The sequence below is a fragment of the Mesoplodon mirus genome (genome assembly GCF_964341445.2).
Source record: "Mesoplodon mirus genome assembly, chromosome: 6".
Taxonomy (NCBI): Eukaryota; Metazoa; Chordata; class Mammalia; order Artiodactyla; family Ziphiidae; genus Mesoplodon; species Mesoplodon mirus.
The window spans coordinates 81037119-81056117 of record NC_138982.1 but is presented as its reverse complement, the minus strand read 5'-3'; the positions used below and the strand labels follow the sequence as shown (position 1 = coordinate 81056117).

The 18999-nt window shown below is 46.5% G+C and overlaps 1 protein-coding gene across 2 annotated transcripts in view; it reads right to left on the bottom strand.

Moving 5' to 3' along the window:
• Positions 1 to 6936: 6936 nt before the first annotated feature.
• GPR156 (G protein-coupled receptor 156) overlaps positions 6937 to 18999 on the bottom strand; it is a 94354-nt gene continuing 82291 nt past the window's right edge. For both annotated transcript variants that reach the window (XM_082625597.1, XM_082625598.1), the window contains 2 exons: positions 14564 to 14722; positions 6937 to 9972 (listed from right to left, as the gene is read on the bottom strand). In XM_082625597.1, coding sequence (XP_082481723.1) covers positions 8623 to 9972; positions 14564 to 14722 — 1509 coding nt within the window. In that variant the 3' untranslated portion in view covers positions 6937 to 8622. The remainder of the gene's footprint in view (positions 9973 to 14563; positions 14723 to 18999) is intronic.

The following is an 18999-nucleotide window of genomic DNA, read 5'->3' as shown; positions in this document are numbered from 1 at the left end:
ACAACCTTCCAAGACTGAACCAGGAAGGACTAGAAAATAGAAACAGACCAATCACAAGCACTGAAATTGAGACTGTGATAAAAATTAAATCTTCCAACAAACAAAAGCCCAGGACCAGATGGCTTCACAGGAGAATTCTATCAAAATTTAGAGAAGAGCTAACACCTATCCTTCTCAAACTCTTCCAAAATATAGCAGAGGGAAGAACACTCCCAAGCTCATTCTACGAGGCCACCATCACCCTGATACCAAAACCAGACAAAGACGTCACAAAGAAAGAGAACTGCAGGCCAGGGCTTCCCTGGTGGTGCAGTGGTTGAGAGTCTGCCTGCCGATGCAGGGGACACAGGTTTGTGCCCCGGTCCGGGAAGATCCCACATGCCATGGAGTGGCTGGGCCCGTGAGCCATGGCTGCTGAGCCTGTGCGTCCAGAGCCTGTGCTCCGCAATGGGAGAGGCCACAACAGTGAGAGGCCCACGTACCACAAAAAAAAAAAAACCAAAAAACTGCAGGCCAGTATCACTGATGAACATAGATACAAAAATCCTCAACAAAATACTAGCAAACAGAATCCAACAGCACATTAAAAGGATCATACACCATGATTAAATGGGGTTTATCCCAGGAATGCAAGGATTCTTCAGTATATGCAAATCAATCAATGTGATACACCATTTTAACAAATTGAAGGAGAAAAACCATATGATCATCTCAATAGATGAGGAAAAAGCTTCTGACAAAATTCAACACCCATTTATGATAAAAACCCTGCAGAAAGTAGGCATAGAGGGAACTTACCTCAACATAATAAAGGCCATATATGACAAACCCACAGCCAATATCGTTCTCAATGGTGAAAAACTGAAACCATTTCCACTAAGATCAGGAACAAGACAAGGTTGTCCACTCTAACTACAATTATTCAACATATTTTGGAAGTTTTAGCCACAGCAATCAGAGAAGAAAAAGAAATAAAAGGAATCCAAATCGGAAAAGAAGAAGTAAAGCTGTCACTGTTTGCAGATGACATGATGCTATACATAGAGAATCCTAAAGATGCTACCAGAAAACTACTAGAGCTAATAAATGAATTTCATAAAGTAGCAGGATACAAAATTAATGCACAGAAATCTCTTGCATTCCTATACACTAATGATGAAAAATCTGAAAGAAAAATTAAGGAAACATTCCCATTTACCACTGCAACGAAAAGAATAAAATACCTAGGAATAAACCTACCTAAGGAGACAAAGGACCTGTATGCAGAAAACTATAAGACACTGATGAAAGAAATTAAAGATGATATAAACAGATAAAGAGATATATCATGTTCTTGCATTGGAAGAATCAACATTGTGAAAATGACTTTACTACCCAAAGCAATCTACAGATTCAGTGCAATCCCTATCAAACTACCGATGGCATTTTTCACAGAATTAGAACAAAAAATTTCACAATTTGTATGGAAACACAAAAGACGCTGAATAGCCAAAGCAATCTTGAGAAAGAAAAACGGAGTTGGAGGAATCAGACTCCCGGACTTCAGATTATATTACAAAGCTACAGTAATCAAGACAGTATGGTACTGGCACAAAAACAGAAATATAGATCAGTGGAACAGGATAGAAAGCCCAGAGGTAAACCCATGCACCTATGGTCACCTTATTTTTGATAAAGGAGGCAAGAATATACAATGGAGAAAAGACAGCCTCTTCAAGAAGTGGTGCTGGGAAAACTGGACAGGTACATGTAAAAGAATGAAATTAGAACACTCCCTAACACCATACACAAAAATAAACTCAAAATGGGTTAAAGACCTAAAGGTAAGGCCAGACACTATAAAACTCTTAGAGGAAAACATAAGCAGAACACTCTATGACATAAATCACAACAAGATCCTTTTTGACCCACCTCCTAGAGAATGGAAATAAAAACAAAAATAAACAAATGGCACCTAATGAAACTTAAAAGCTTCTGCACAGCAAAGGGAACCATAAGACGAAAAGACAACCCTCTGAATGGGAGAAAATATTTGCAAATGAAGCAACTGACAAAGGATTAATCTCCAAAATTTACAAGCAGCTCATGCAGCTCTATATCAAAGAAACAAACAACCCAATCCAAAAATGGGCAGAAGACCTAAATAGACATTTCTCCAAAGAAGATATACAGATTGGCAACAAAGACATGAAAGGATTCTCAACATCACTGATTATTAGAGAAATGCAAATCAAAATTACAATGAGGTATCACCTCACACCAGTCAGAATGGCCATCATCAAAAAATCTACAGACAATAAATGCTGGAGAGGGTGTAGAGAAAAGAGAGCCCTTTTGCACTGTTGGTGGGAATGTAAATTGATACAGCCACTATGGAGAACAGTATGGAGGTTCCTTAAAACACTAAAAATAGAACTACCATATGAGCCAGCAATCCCACTACTGGGCATATACCCTGAGAAAACCATGATTCAAAAAGAGTCATGTACCACAATGTTCATTGCAGCTCTATTTACAATAGCCAGGACATGGAAGCCACCTATGTGTCCATCAACAGATGAATGGATAAAGAAGATGTGGCACATATATACAATGGAATATTACTCAGCCATAAAAAGAAATGAAATTGAGTTATTTGTAGTGAGGTGGATGGACCCAGAATCTGTCATACAGAGTGAAGTAAGTCAGAAAGAAAAAACAAATACCATATGCTAACACATATATATGGAATGTAAAAAAAAAAAAAAAGGTTCTGAAGAACGCAGGGGCAGGACAGGAATAAAGACACAGACGTAGAGAATGGACTTGAGGACATGGGGAGGGGGAAGGGTAAGCTGGGATGAAGTGAGAGAGTGGCATGGACATATATACACTACCAAATGTAAAATAGATAGATAGTGGGAAGCAGCCGCATAGCACAGGGAGATCAGCTCGGTGCTTTGTGACAACCTACAGGGGTGGGATAGGGAGGGTGGGAGGGAGATGCAAGAGGGAGGAGATATGGAGATATATGTATACGTATAGCTGATTTGCTTTGTTATAAAGCAGAAACTAACATACCATTGTAAAGCAATTTTACTCCAATAAAGATGTTCAAAAAAAGGAAAGCTCCCTTCCTGCCGTGAATATGCTGTTCAATGACTCAGCAATGGAGGGTTTTGCAATAGGCTTACAGAACCAGACCAGCTTGCTTTTCCTAAGGAAGCCTTGGTGTCCTGAGAAAACCTCAGTCTGGGTCCCTGCCCTGCCAGGTTGAAATTCCTTCTGTCTTCTGGTAGCACGCCTGTAGCACATGCTCTGGAACCAGCGATGGGGTGTCCTAAAAGGGCTTTGGAATCAAGTCAGATTTCAGTTAAACTTTGGCTCTGCCTCTAACGAGTTGTGTGACTTTGGGCAAGTTACCCAACCTCTCCCAGTTACAGTTTCCTCATCTGTAAAACAGAAATAACTACATTGTGGGGTTGTTTTAAGTCTTGAATAAGACAAGTATTAAGTGGCACATAGTAGGTACCCTATATATTTTTGTCTATTATAAAGTGCATAATATTTCTGTAAAGGAAAATAGTTGTCTTTGGCTCCACCGTAAAAAATCCGATTTCCTGACTTTCAACTGTACTTTTCCCTAGGCCTGCCCTAATATTTGAGTCCTGCAGGTCAGGTGGATGTTCACCCCACAGTAAGTGAACCTGACCTAGAAGGGGTTCGGGGAGAAATTTCTGCTGTCCTAGAAGTGGGCCATCCTCACGTTACCAGATCTGTTTAGAAGACCCTTCCATCAGGAACAAATAGAACACAGGAATGGGAATTTTGGTATAACGCAAGAAAACATAAAGAGGCTTTTAAAATATAAAGTTTCCCAAACAACTTTCTAAGACAAACACTATATAATGTTTACTATGTGCCAGGCAGAGTTCAAATCAATAATTAATATTAACTTATTTAACCCTCGTATCTGTATGGGGTAGGTGTTATTATCCCAGTTTACAGTTGGGGAGACTGAGCCACAAAGAGGTTATGCAACTTGCTGAAAGTCACACAGTCACATGGGTGACTCTAAGCCCTGGCAGTTCATGGGGAAAATTACTGTACAAAAATTAGTGCAGAAGGGAGCCCATCTAAAATGCCTTCTTTTGAGAAAGGGTCTGGGCACCATCACAAAGCATTTAAACTTCAGTGCATCAACAGCGCTGTAGTTCAGTCCGCGATGAGACACCTAAGCCCTGCTTCCCGGGTGACCTGAGCTCTTATGAGTGGCCTCCCTGGGGTCCCCCTTGAGACAGTTCTGGCGAGGCCACTCTTTTCTTGATTTCTTTTGACAAACATCTGCTGAGCATCAACCCATGCACCAGGCACAGTGCTGGGTGCTGGGGACACCCAAATAATTATAACAAGTTGCAGGCTCAAGCAGCTCACAATCTAGCGGCAAAGTAGAGAAATGAACCAATGGTTACGTATAACTAAAGAAAGGGCTCTGCAAGGGTTTCCCTGCCCTTCTTCATAGAAGTGAGCCCCACTTTCTCGCAGCTCAGACCGGAGCCAGCACATTCATTTACAAGAGAGGCGATGTCCACGGAGAAAGCTAAGCAGGGTGCCTTTGGTTCTCTGCCTTCCTCCTCCACCACATCTCCCTCATCTCTCTGTTTTCTGCACTTCTTGTCCTCCTTCCCTTCTTTTTCCCTGCCCTCTTGCTTTTCTCTTAGTCACCCACAGAACTTTCCAGGGCCCTTCCCAAGCACTTATTCTCTGAACCTATGTGTCTTGCTAGTATATTTAGACATCCAAAGGTAAGTCAAAGAATGAAAAGGGTTGGGAAGCATTGACCCAGATCTTGTCAAACTCATAACAGGTTATTTTGCCTCGTGACACTGGCATTTCTTTTCTCTTTGTGACCTTGATAGTGAACTGAACATTCCAAGATGTTCCCTTATTCAAATGCAGTTTGGCTGGGGATGCTAACATCAAAAACAATTCACGGAGAGAGATCAGCGTGGGTACCAGAGGTGAGGAAGAGCAAAGTTTGAGGACAAGTAACCTCTCTCCTGCTTTCAGTCCCAAAGCTGCCATCTCTGCATTAGACCTCCCTTAACAAAGCCCAGAGGCTGTCACTGGGAGAAGTGCAGCAGCCAGAGGAAACAGAGACAACTGCTTTGTTTGGGGCTCTGGGAAAGGGGACTCAGGAAGATGATGGTGAGAAAGATGAACAGACTGTCTCCCTGCTAGTCCTGCTGGCTACTTAGTTACAAGCCTGTGAGGAAAGCATCTTTAAGAGAACACCTTTAACACAGTAACTCTGTTTCTCTTCCATTAACTCTGTCACTCTACCTCACCTCCCTCTAAGAGACTTGAAGTACTGTCTTTTTCAGAATTCAGTTACTTCTGGGTTCTTCAGTGATGTTGTTTCTTGCTCTTACCTCATTGAAAGGCAGTGAAGCCAGATGGCTCTGCCTCCCTTTTTGCTGCATTACAGGTTCTCTGCCTTCCTTTGTTTTCCTCTGTTTCACCCACTTATCTGCCCAGAAATCCATCCATCAAACATTTACTGGGCTCATACTCTGTGCAAAGCTCTCTGATGGCTAGTCTTGAGGATACAAAGATGCAGAAGACACACTCAGTGCTTTCAGGAACTTGCAATCTGTGAAGGAGACACATCTAAATATAATAAAATAAATATAGACACAGAAGAGATTTTTGTGGAACGTGCATTGACTTTTCTCTTTACCATTTTCAAAGTGAAATGGTTCGTTAAAAACATGCCTCCTACATCTGATGCTCTTTTCTCCTGAGCTCCGGGGAGGCCAAGTTGATCCTTTAAGGAAAGAGTTTGACCCGGGCCAGAGACAGGGGCAGACTTTGGGATCAGGATGGACACCTCCAACCCTAAGATTTCAATCAGCAAAGCAACATATACTTGGGTAAGAAGCAGGCTGGGCTTCATGCCAGACCTTACGACCAACAGACAGGCATAGCCCCGATCACGACAGCAGAGGCAATGTTTACTTCTCTAGGATTTCTTTGCACCAAGTCTCTGCCCTTTCTTCAAGAGCATAACAATCAAGAGCGGGCCAGAAGTCATGGCATACTCATCCTTCCAAGAATTTCATCACTGGATTAGCTGGTCTTGAGTAAAAAATCTAGGGAAGAAGCTGGTGAGGAGTGGGTGTGGAGGTAGTACACAGTAAGCAATAGATTTGGAGACAGTATTCTGGGGCAGGAAGTTGTGGTGCTTGGCATACAGTTTTCAAACCAAATGATAAATAAGGAAAATATAGGGTAGATTCTCCATCTTTTCAACAAAGTCTAGCAAGTGTTACAAAGTCATTCTAGGAAAAATGGATGCTAGAAGCTTCTATACAACTAAGTGTGAAGCATGGCCCCCAAAACATCTTTCTTCATTTAACTAGGGGATGTCATTTTTACCTGGGAATGCTCTACCTGAGCCTTGAGGGATGAGTAATTCACAAGATGCACAAAGAAGGGAAAGAAATTCTAGATAGAAGAGAGATGGAGATGTGGAAGGGCTGGGATGAGGGAACTGAGGGTGTAGGAGCAGAGAGTGAGAGAAGCACTGCCAGGTTTAGAGCCTGCATATTCCACACTACTGAAGAGTAGGCTGCTAGCGGTGACACACTGGGAGGAAAGGAGCTGAAGGTGAAGCCCAACCACAGGATCCCCAGTGGGTGGGAAGAATTGAGGGTCTCCAGAGTTTCCTCTACCCACTGGGGCAGGTGTTTCTGGGATAGGAAGCTGCACGGGGAGACCACAGAAGAATCTGTTACAAATGGAAGTGTGGTAGAAGATACACCTAGAACCCAGGGTAAGCCAGCAGCAACTCTAATGGCTGCTGCATTTCCACTCCTTTGGGTGGTTCAGTCTCATCTGTGCCCCTCCTCCCCAGCCCCAAACTACAATTTCTGAAGAGACTTGCCTTGAGAGCCATTTCTTTTATTAAGGTCTCACTTGGACAGCATACAAACAGCACAAGCAGAAACTACAAGCCCACACGCAGAATAAATTATGATATTTGTATTTAAAAGTAGACAACAGAAGAAGCTGTGTTACCAGGAGGGCCTCCTGGTCCAGTGTCTGGAGATTCACAAGGCGTCAGCAGCCACCAAGAGTCTGTGATACATCTTCTGTGAGACATTTAAAGCCACGTGCTCCCCTCCAGACATATCTAATAAGGCCCAAACTCCTGCACACAAGCATAAGTACACACACAGATGCACACAGAAGTGGGGGCAGGGAACAGCCTGTAAACAACAACTAGCTCAGCAACAAGTGAAGTGGACCCAGCTGTGTTCTCCGTGTGGCTCTGGCAGCAGATGAGATCCTGGCACTTATCTTTCACCAACTCCCCGGCTGCCGTGGGAGGTGTGAGTGGGCCCCTGAGGCAGTGGAGGGCTGATTCCCGAGGTGAGGGGCCCAGTTTTGTCATCCTGGACTGCAGGGTGAGTGCACTGCAGCTTCCTACACTACCCCTGCTTTGCTGTCTGGCCTGCCACGCTCTGGCCGCCACTCCCAGAAGAACAAGTGAAGACATGTGCCCCAGGGAAGTCTACCCACTTGGAGTCCTGTGAGCTGTGGCCAAGTCTCACATGGGCCCCTCTCCAGCAATGTGACGCTGGGGAAGCTACCTCAGTTCTCTAAGCCTCATCATCTCCATCTGTAAAAGTGGGAACGAGAGTATCTACTTCATGGGGTTATCATAAGGAATTACCGATATTTGATATTTCCAAGTACCGTGCTAGACTCAAGGTAAATGTTCAAAACCTGTTTTCTTTCCTACCTTCTCCCCCATTTCTTCCTTTCTATTTTCCCATTTTCTGTTTTTAGGTTTATGTAGCCATCAGTGGTCATGTAGCCCTAGTTGGCATCCTCTTGACCAATAGGGCCTCCCCAACCTCAACAGAGATTGCCAGTGTGTGCTTCCTGCTATTGCAAAACTGCACCACTGGCAAAGTCAATGCGGTGGGCCTCTGGTGCCATGTGAGCCCAGGAGAGAGATCTGGGTCACCTGTGGCCCCATGGACACCTGACTGTCTCAGGGATGATGCTGAGGTGCCACAATGGTATGAGTCTGGCTAGAAGCTGGGACCCAGGCGTGGTGCTGTTCTCAAAGCTGAGCAGAAACAAAACCACCCCCTGCCATGAGTGGGCCACCCAAGGACGCAGGAGATGTCTTCCTCGCAGGTCTGCCACCGAAAAGCCAGTTTGATGGATCACAGTTCACAACTCTGGTTCTGCAGAAATTTTCCTTCCATTTCTCCATCTGTCTGTCCACCCAGCCATCCATCTGGTATATATGAAGAGTTCTGTACATTATAGGCTGACCAGGACAGAAGACCCTCTGTGCTCATTTAGCACCTTTTATCCAAGGGTATCCTTTATGGGCACTCGGCTGGAGTCTTTTACAGGAATGCGGTGAGGTAGGAACAAGACAGGCAATACCCCTCTTCGTATAGATCGAGAAGTGCTCCAGGTACCACAGTGCTCAAGTGAGCATAGCTGAAACACGGTAAGGGCTGGTCCAATGCAGGGCACTGGTCTATTCCCCGGAGGCCACAACAGGCCATGGTATGGCTTGTCCCGGACAGAGCTCTATGTCCAGACTTGCTCTGCTGCTCACACCAGTGTGGGTTTCAAGTCATCTTTGAAGTTCACAATAGGCTTCGAGCGTGCCCACAGCTTTTCCCAGGAAGCCAGCCTCCCAGCAGGCTCAGGGTCACTGTCTGACGAGCCACTGTCACTGGAATCAAAGGAGCTCTGGAAGCAGATTTCACAGTAGGGCCTGTGGCAGCGGCAGAAGAACTCGTCCGAGCTGCTGGACTCTGTGTCGAGGTAGCTGCGTGGAGGAGACAGGGAAGGGCAGCCTGGGGGCGCTGGGGACCGCTGCAGCCGCTGCTCAGGCAGGTCTGGCGAGGCCCTGGCTCGGCGTGAGGCAGCGGGGCACAGCGCCCGGCCAGGACCAGAAGGCTGGTGAGAAAGGGCTGCGCGGCTCCCTTCGACTTCCTGGGGCTCTGTCTGGCACTGTTTGCTGCCCTCCGGGGAGTCTGGCTTGCCTTGAGGAGCTGGGAGTAGTAAAGGCTTCCCGGAAGAGGGTCTTGCTACCCTGGAATCCGCAGTTTGGGGGTCCAGGCAGGGGCTGTCCCTGTCCTGCACATTTTGCCCAGTGCGTGCCCCAGAATCAGCCCTGTTTACCCGACGCCCCACAGAGGAGGGCAGAGAACCAGGCACGTGCGAGCGAGCCCGCTGTGCCGCGCCCCTTCTCCTCACCATGTACGGGCTGAAGCCTAGCTCCTTGGAGAGGGGCGGCTTCTGGGGGCTGCGGCAGGCAGTGCTCTTCCAGGGCTGCTGGGGACAGGACGGAGGACAGGGGACGGGAGCCTCAGAGCCCAGGCCCAGATCTTGGAGGACTTCCTGAAGCTTCTCCCTGATCACTGAATTCACCCTTGATGGTCGCGCTTGGGGCCCCTCTGAGTTCTCCAGCTGCCCCTGTCTCTGGGGAACAGAGCCCTCTCCACCTGGCAGGAGACCCTGCTGGAGGGCCATGGGTACCTGGTCTCTTCTCTCCGCACCCCGGCTTTGCTCGGCCCGCGGCTTCTGGCTGCGGCCCAAATTTAAATGGTCAGAAAAGTCTTGAGAGGCAGCAATTTCCTCCTTCTGCCCCGGGGAGGGGCTGGTGTCCTTCACAGGCCCCTTGAGGCCTTGTGCACTTGAGGCGGGTGCTGAGGTACTCTGGGAGTCCTGGGTGGCCGGGCTGGTTTCACTCAGAGAGTCAGGGAGACATTTCAAAGACCCTTGAGCTGCTAGGCTATGGGGAGGGGCTGCAGCCAGGACCTCCTTGCTGTGGGAAGAGGCAGGCGGGACAGCCCCCTCGGGGGAGTCATAGATGCACTCAGCTGACATCAGCCTCACCAGCTTCTCTTTGGCGTTGTTTACTTGTTCTTGCAGGCTTTCAATCACAGCATTTTTCTGTAAAACAAAAGCAAAACCATCAACAAAAGATGCTGCTGAGGGCTTTCACACTGTCTCCCATGGTGGAGAAAGGGTGGCATGAGGAGACATTGGTTTAAATCCCAGTTTCTCCACGTGTTAGCTGGTGATCTTAGGCTCTGAGGAGGTCCCTCCTTGAGGCGAAATGAGATGATGCATACAAAGCATTTAGCACAATAACCGCCATGTGTGCTCAATAACGGTTTACTATGATTTATTGTTGTATGATCTCAGTCTCCCCGTACATCCCCAGACTGTGGCACTGTCTGCGAGAAGGGCGGTCAGGGGAGGCACAGTCTAGCTGCCTGCTGGCTGCTGCAGCACCCTCTCAACTTCGCTCAGAACACAGGGGGTCAGGTCACTCTGCAGGACAGTGTTTGGGATGGCCCAACTCTGGGTATATCATACTTCTGCAAAATACAGATGACCTTGAGGCATCTCTGATGGGGATGAAGGAATAGAGAAACAAGAATTTTGCCACTTGCTAAACAGTCTAGAAAATGGGAAGAACAAGAAGGATGGAGATTCCTGGGCCAAAGTGACAAGACTGGAGCCAGGGGTGGGGGTGGGGGTTTAGGAGGGAATGAGAATCTCAGGTTGGTGTTATCACCTCCCTCAGCTGGAACTTGCGGGTAGGAGGCCAAAGCTACCATGTGGCACTATCAGCTGTCGGTATCTCCCAAAGGAGTGCAGGCATCAGGATTACTGGAGAAGCTCAAAAAAAAAAAAAAAAGGATTATTGGGCCTAAGTCCCTGACAACTTGATTCAGTAGAACTAGAAGGGAGCCCAGAAGATAAATGAAGTTGGGCAGTTCTGCTAGTGAGCTGCCTACCTGCTGCATGGCTGTTAGCTGATAAACAGGCTGTGCCCGGGATGCTGGCGGGTGGCAGCTGCAGAGATGTGCCTGTGCTAACTGCAGGACCATGGGGCATGAAGTAGGAGGAAGAGTAACAGCAGTGGGTGTGCCCTGAGCATCCTTTGGTGCTACGGCAGCTGATCGTCTGGTTCAGACCTGATGTCCACCTACTGAAATTTATTGATTGATTGATTGATTGATTGATTGATTGATTTTTGGCTGCGTTGGGTCTTCATTGCTGCTTACAGGCTTTCTCTAGTTGCTGCGAGGGGGGCTAGTCTTTGCGTGGTGCGCGGGCTTCTCATTGAGGTGGCTTCTCTTGTTGCGGAGCACAAGCCCGCGGAGCGCGGGCTTCAGTAGTGGCAACACGCAGGCTCAGTAGTTGTGGCGCACGGACTTAGTTGCTCTGCGGCATGTGGGATCTTCCCGGACCAGGGCTCGAACCCGTGTCCACTGCATTGGCAGGTGGATTCTTAACCACTGCGCCACCAGGGAAGCCCTGAAATTTTTGATGTTCAAAGGCAGTGGAGCAGGAGAGGGATCATCGTGGGGAACTGATGGGTCTTGGGGCAGATGACACGGGGTCGAGAGTTTGGAGAAGATGATAAGAAGTGCTTGTCCAAATACCAAAATGCTGCCTCTCTGCTGTCATCCTCTTTAGAAGCTGAGGATGAGCATTTGGACGTCCATTTATTATGCCCTAGAAGTAAAAGGATGTTTCCCTTCTTTAGGATTCCTGACATAACTTGCCTATGAATTGAATTTGTGGTTTCTTCTCAAGTAGATATGGAAGAGTTGCCCAGAAGTGAACCTTTGAGGGAACAGTAAGTTAAGTAAACTAGTCCAGCAAGAGTCTTCTGGCAGCAACTCCAAGGCAAATCTACGGCTCCCTAGTTATAAGCAGGAAGGTGATTTTTCTGATTATTGGTACTCCCAGCTTCATCCTGGTTTAGACTTCTCTTATCCTCAGGAGAGAGTTCCGAACCAGTGAGCAACTGGTGAATAAGCGGAAGAACTTGCAGCTGAGCACCTGCCTGCTCATTCTCCCCTTTCCTCAGCCACGGAGCGGTAAGGGCTGGGCGTCGTCGCGGAAGTGCAGGTGACTCAAGGACTCGCCAGGAGCAGAGCGGGTGAGTAACAGGAAGACATTCACTCAGGCTCTTCCTGATATCTGGGTGGTGCCAGGTATCTCTTTGAGCATCTCACGGCGGTGACTGTGCTGGCTGCGCTGGAGGGACCCTAACGCGCTTCCTCCTCACCAGCCCTTCCTCGTGAAGCCCACCCGGCACATTCTCATGCTGGCTTCAGGAGGCTCTACTGCCGCACAGAGTTGGGAGGGAGCCATCAGCTGATGACAGCTACCCCAGCAAGTGAACTCCGAGCGCTGCCTTTTTGTGCCTTATCCACAAATTCCTTAGAGTATAGGAAAACAGCATAAACCTTGAGTTGGGAATAATACTCTTCTCTAGCAAACCAAACATCTGAAGCTGGCTGGTGACAGATTTAGAAACATCAGCCTAATCAGTAAATCTCCCTTCTTACAAAAAAGGAAGTGGGACTCTGTTTTCACCATGGCTGCATACTAATCAGAAGCGTGGTTTGCCACTGTGAGACCAAAATCTGACTGACCATGGCAGCTGCATTGAAACGAGCTTATTCATGATCACTTCTGGCACACCCAGGGAAGCAAAACATCCACAGGCATGTTTCATAAGGTGCAGGCCACAGGAAGAAATGGAATCTCCCCTTCTTTCTGTGTTTCAAGGAAGAAAAGTAAAGGTGAGTTTCCTCTGATGCAGAGCGTAGAAGGGAGGTTCTTCAAGCTCTGGGAAGGTTCTACCTGCTGGCCTCCACACAGCCTGGGATGTCAGGGATGGATGCTGCCCCAAACAGCCTTTGGGGACCATTGCCATGGGGAAAGGGAGGCACGAATGAGAAGACGGACTGCCCAGATGGTGCGAAAGTAGGAGGAGGACACGGGGGCAGCAGAGGGGCTGCAGAGGAGGGAAATGCAGCCGAGAAGCTGGGGTTACGGAGGCAGGAGAGATTCTTGTGTTCATCCACTGGGCAGTGCTGGAGCTGGGGATTCAGATACCGGAAACTCTCTAGGCCTGCCGCAGGGCTCTGGGATGGGCTGCTGGTTCTCAGGCCTGCTCTGGGAAAGGTGTTCCAGGTGTGGGGTGTCGGGGACAGGAGTCCGGCATTTTACTACCTAAGCATCTGCTCCCTATTAGGGCCCTGCCTCTGCAGACTCAAGGCATCTTTTTGGTAGAGCGGATTCAGTCACTGCATGGGAAACAGGGCAGCATGGCAGGAGTACAAAAAGAACGTCACAAATTACCATAAGGCTAAAGAGTCAGGCCACTTGGCTGTTCCAACATTAGCTGATTGTGAATGAAAACCATCCTGGGTGTTCTCGCCAAGTTTCTGGCCTTCTGTTCAGCTGAAAAAAAAATGTTTCTTTGAAGACTTCAGAGAGTATCAATGGCAATGCTACTCCCTTGCCAGGTGGGAAGAAATCTGGCTCCGAAAAAAGGTCCTGAATGCTTGATAAATAGTAAAGAAATGGACAAGTATTACTCTGACGGATAAAAAAGGTCCAGAACCAAGGGAATGGTGCGAGGGACTGAGGGTGCCTGGGGAGCTGAATCCCTTCATTGGTCACGTTCCTTAGGTCCCCATCACACCATCCTTTCGCATAGGGACTATTGGTACCCAGTGTCAGTCCAATATGAAAAAGCATAATTTCCCATATAGCACCTACTCAGGTATGTTCTCTACTAAAACAAAAATATGGAATATAATTTAGTTAGTGTGAAAAAACTGGCTAATTCCTCTGGGCCCCATGCCTCCTCTCTGAGGCAGTGCAGCCTCAAGCTTTCCCATGTGCTTTCTTCAAGCCCACATCGCTCTGCCCAGTTCTGGGAGAGGTGCCAAATCTGGCTGCAGAACGGAAGAAAGAGGACTGGGGGCTCCCTTGTCTCTGCCTTGGCGCTACTGTGATATTCAGAGGCTCTATTCATCCTCCCTCCCCATCTTTAGACACCTCTTAATTTTCTGGGTTGGTAGGATGATTGAGATTTCTAGTTAGCACCTGGAAAAGACAGTAAGGAGCCCCGTAGGATCTTGGAAACAAGGGCACTACTCTGTGTAAAGAAAGGATGTATCACACAGCAGAAGCTAGCATCCACTACTCCTCAGGGCCTTTACAGTGCTGTTCCCCGCACTTGGAATGCTTTTCCCTGCACTCTTTGCCTGGCTAATTTGTAGTTAACCTTCAGCTCTCAGCTCAGAGAGTCTTTTCCGACCACTCTAAATTAGGTTCCCTTGTCCTCACCACTCTTTCTTCCCACTCTGATTTTTCCTTTCATAATTCTTATCACCATTTATAACTATATGGCTACTTGATCAGTATCTATTTCCTCCACTACACTGTGAGCTCCATGAAGGTAGGGACTCTGTTTTGCTCAGCAGCACTTAGCACAATGCCTGGCACACATCTGTCCAATGAATGGATGAAGTGAGTGAGGGTCAGCAATGGGAGGGGCACTGGGGAAACATTGAGGTTTTGCTTGCTGCTAAGGGAGACCAGAATGGCTAGGAATTGGGGAAATGGGAGGAGGAGAAAGAATGTTAGCAATGAGGCATATGGGGCCCACCAATGCATGACTCGAGTTCTTTATAGAGAATCCAGCAGGCAGGGTCTCGCTTACTTCTGTGAGGAGTCTCTCCATGGAGTTTTTCTCTCCTCTAACGTGGCAACTCTGTTCCTCACCATACTGGGTGTGCAAGCTTTTGCTGGGAGTGCTGAAATATTTGGCCATGCGTCTGATTGTTTGGTTTTCCTCTTCAAATGCCTTCCATTGCTTCAGCTGTTGGATAAAAGAACACATGTTATTTATTTAATTACACACCCAGAAACACATTCTCTCACTCTTTCTCAAAAACACCAAGGAATGACAGTATCATAGATAAATGCATATTCTCTCCTCAAAATGTACTTTACTCTGGAAAGTTCACAGACAGCAATGACAGAAGGTTTAGAGAATGTAAAGGTTATATCATTTTAAAAATGCCAAAGGAAGAGGATGACAGGTTGATGAAACAGAACAATCGGCTGGACCCATCTACCAACCCACTGCTGGACTAGTCAAAGAAAACCAGAACTGAGGTGGACTTCTAGAGCCACATTCTCAAGCCAGAGTTTAGGAGCTATAACAGGGTTAAGCAATCTAAACACTGTTTTTCAAATGAAGCTGGTTTTAGTTGTATGCAGCTGTTCTTCATTATTCTCATGTGTTGAGCCATGGTGTGCTTACTGCTATTGAAAACCCAGTTCCTTCTAGAGGACTTTTTTAAAAAATTTAATTTAATTTATTTTCTTATACAGCAGGGTCCTATGATTAGTTATCTATTTTATACAAATTAGTGTATAATGTCAATCCCAATCTCCCAGTTCATCCCACCCCCACCCATGCCTTCCTTGCTTGGTGTCCATACGTTTGTTCCTTCTAGAGGACTTCTAACCCAAGTCAGTGATCAAGGCTCAGAGAAACAGAAAACCACAAATGTCAATAAAAATCAATAAAAATAATAGAACATCAGGTCTGCAATCTGTCTTTTTTCCTTGACAAATGAGGAAAGACTCAGAAGGAGGATGATTTGTCTAGGTCCACATGGCTACTTAGCAGCAGAGTCACAGCTGTAACGAGGGCACTGTGCCACACTGCACGTCCTCAACACAGCTGATGAGAGAGACTGTCAACTGTGTGGGTCCTAGGGAACATTTTTCAGGAGATACTGGTTCTCAGTATCGGTGTCACCAAGTTCCCAGACAGGCTGGGGTACCCCTTCCTTGACATCGTGTAACATCCTCAAACACTTAACACAAGGGTTATAAATCCTTTCACGTCAGTTCCCAACTAGACCTAGAGTGAGGCTGTGTTTAACTGCCTGTACCCAACAGTTAATATTTGGATGGACAGATACACAGACAAATGAAGGAAGCTTTCCTTTAAAAAGCTCATCTGTCTGGTAAGGGTGCTGAGACATTTACAGAGGACTATAAGGCAAAGTAGAAAGTCGTGAGTACCTTCCTGGAGGAGCAGATGAAACACTTTGTGGGTTTAGAGGATAAAAGAATGTCCTACCTCAGGACCCACCTGCCTCTCAGAGGTGGAGGGAGGGGAGGGGTTGTGTGGGAGGATGGGTCACATCTAAGTCACAAAAGCAGAGGCTGGCTCACTACTAGTGATGGCCTCAGCGTTTGGCGTAAACACTTAGGCATTTCCTGAGGGCCTGTGGAGAATGCTACTTAGTCCACTTAGCTCTTCAGTCACATCGTCCATTTCACCCAGCTTTCTGGCACCGCCTACCTGCCCTTGAGGTGTCTGTGCCTTTGCTTTCATAAATCCCTCCCATCACAGTCCAGTCTGAAGGCTCAGTAGCAAGAAGAAAGCCTGCCTCCCTGCTCCCTTCCCCCTCCTTGTGGCTCCCCTCACACACTTCTCCAAATTTGCTCAGCTGTCCAACTGTCCTGGGAATATCCAGTCTCTGGTCTCACAGGGAGAATCTTCAACCAAAGGCCACAGAGTCAGAGGGGAAAATCAATTCAAGGGCACACAGAAAACCTGAAAAACCTCAGTTACTTTTATATTTTGAAAAACAATTTACCTCCTACACCTAAAATACAACTGACTATAAAATATATTTTTTTGTTTCAGATCATGGTCAGTTCAAGAAGAGGAAAAGCATGAGAGAGAAAATAGAAAAGATACAGTATGAGAAAGGAAGCTCAAGACAGCTAGGAGGACTGAGATAGACAGAAGGAAAGAGAAAGGCCAACACAGTCCATCTGCCCAGTTTCGGTGCCCCAGCCCCAATAATTCCATTTCCACTCCCACTTCAACAAACCAAGTGCCTGTTCTTAGTTCAAACCCGGAAGACAGATTCCAAGATGAACTTCATCTTGCATTTTTATGTCTGTGTATAAGATGGAAGTGCACCTAAATATCACTATGGTCCCAGGTCCTGAGGATTTAAACAGAGGAAAGTGGAAATCTTGTGTCTGAGGCTTAGGATACAAGAGGGACAGAGGCGAGTGTGGAGAGAGGAAACCTAAGTAAGGGCCACATTAGGGAGTTTACTGATTCACTCAATTTTCAGATGGAGGTCTTGGGTTAGATCAGGAAAGCTTTCTTCTAATAGTTCCTTGATTACTTCTGCTCTAAATTATCTTGTTCTCTTTCAGAGACCCCTATTAGCTTTAAATCATATCCCTAGACCTGCTCTCCATATTTTCTAGTCTCTCATTTTTTTCCTGGGTCCTTGTTTTCTGTTTCCTTAAATTAACCCACTAATTCAGTATTTTGTCATGTCCAGCTGCCTATTCAATGCTTCTATTGGCGTTTTAAATTTAACACAATCTTTTTCATCCTTATTCAATATTTCATGATCTAAGATTATGTCGTTTTCATAATGGTTTGCTTTAGTCAAAGAGGGGCAATAACCTTTAAATCCTATTGATAAGACTAATCAGATACCTTCTAAAAACCTTCTATTTTATTTCAGAGGAAGGTAGCTTCTCTAAATCTTCAGAAATTTGTGGTCCTTTTATTGTGAACTGCAGAATCTCCTCATAGATCCTTTCCCCCTGAATTTATAGTCTTATGTGGGAAAAGCTATAGTTTCCTGGTACATAGTAAATACATTCTCTTGGCTTTTCCCTCATCATCACAAGATGGCTGCCATAACTTTAAGCATCAAAAACATTCAAGGTAGGAAGAAAGTAGAAGAGGCAATGCCAGCCACCCCCATAGCTTTTTTTAGGAAAGCAAAAGCTTTCTCAGAAGCCTCCCAGAAAACCTTTGGTGTTCAAAACTGTGTTACATGGGTACACCTAGCTATAAGGGAGGCTGGCAAAGCAAGTGTTTAGCTCTTTCAGACTATATAGTAGAGATGAATCAAGAAACAAAGGGTTTGGCAATGGGTGGATGGGTTACCAATCAACAATGTTGGCCCCAGGGCCTAAGGAGTGGGCTTCCCAAAAGTCTCCTCTACACTCTCTTTTACCCATCTTCCAGGGAAGAACAGCCCTGGCATTTCATAGCCCTTTTCTGCTACATCCCAGACAAATAAGACTCAGCTCTCAAAGGCTTCCTTCAATGCAGTTCTTATAACATTAAGATTCAGCAAAAATTCCTCTAGTTTCTGGCCCAGAGGCAATGCCCATCCTTGATTTTTAGTGCCGCTGCTACAGATTTTTCCATATTTGTTCATCCTCTTGAGTATTTTTTTTTTTGCAGTACGCGGGCCTCTCACTGTTGTGGCCTCTCCCACTGCGGCACACAGGCTCCGGACGCGCAGGCTCAGCGCCCATGGCCCATGGGCGCAGCCGCTCCGCGGCATGTGGGATCTTCCCAGACCGGGGCACAAACCCGTGTCCCCTGCATCAGCAGGCGGACTCTCAACCACTGCGCCACCAGGGAAGCCCCCTCGTGAGTATTTTAAAGGGAATTTATGAAAGGGAAAAAGAGTAAAGGGCCTCTGCCTGTGTCATACTATCGTGCCCCAAAGTGCACTCTTCACTTTTATAAATACACTGCCACCCTCCATCAGGCAACACTTTAATTACCGGTTAGCTCCCTCATGGAGAAGTCATACATGGTCAACTGGTAACTGCACTGGGAATAAGGATAGGGTAGTGAGGGTGTCGTGGGATGAGGGAAGCCTCGGGAGGAAGAAAAAGAGAACTAGAAGGGACACAAAACAAGTGCTTAATGCCAAGCTCATTAACTTGGATGTACGTGGCTCAGTGGTACCCTGGGGCATAACGTGAATAATTTAACATCACTTTCCTTTCAGAGCTTATGGATTCCTTCACCTTTCTCTCTGACTCCCTTTCTTTCTGTTTGCTGTCTGGATATTTCGCCTTCTATCTTCCTCCCTTGTTTGATTTTTTCTTAATCCTCATAATAAGAAATACATTTTATTTTTTAACATATTTATTGGAGTATAATTGCTTTACATTGTTGTGTTAGTTTCTGCTTTATAACAAAGTGAACCAGCTATACGTATACATATATCCCCACATCCCCTCCTTCTTGAGTCTCCCTCCCACCCTTCCTATCCCACCCCTCTAGGTGGACAA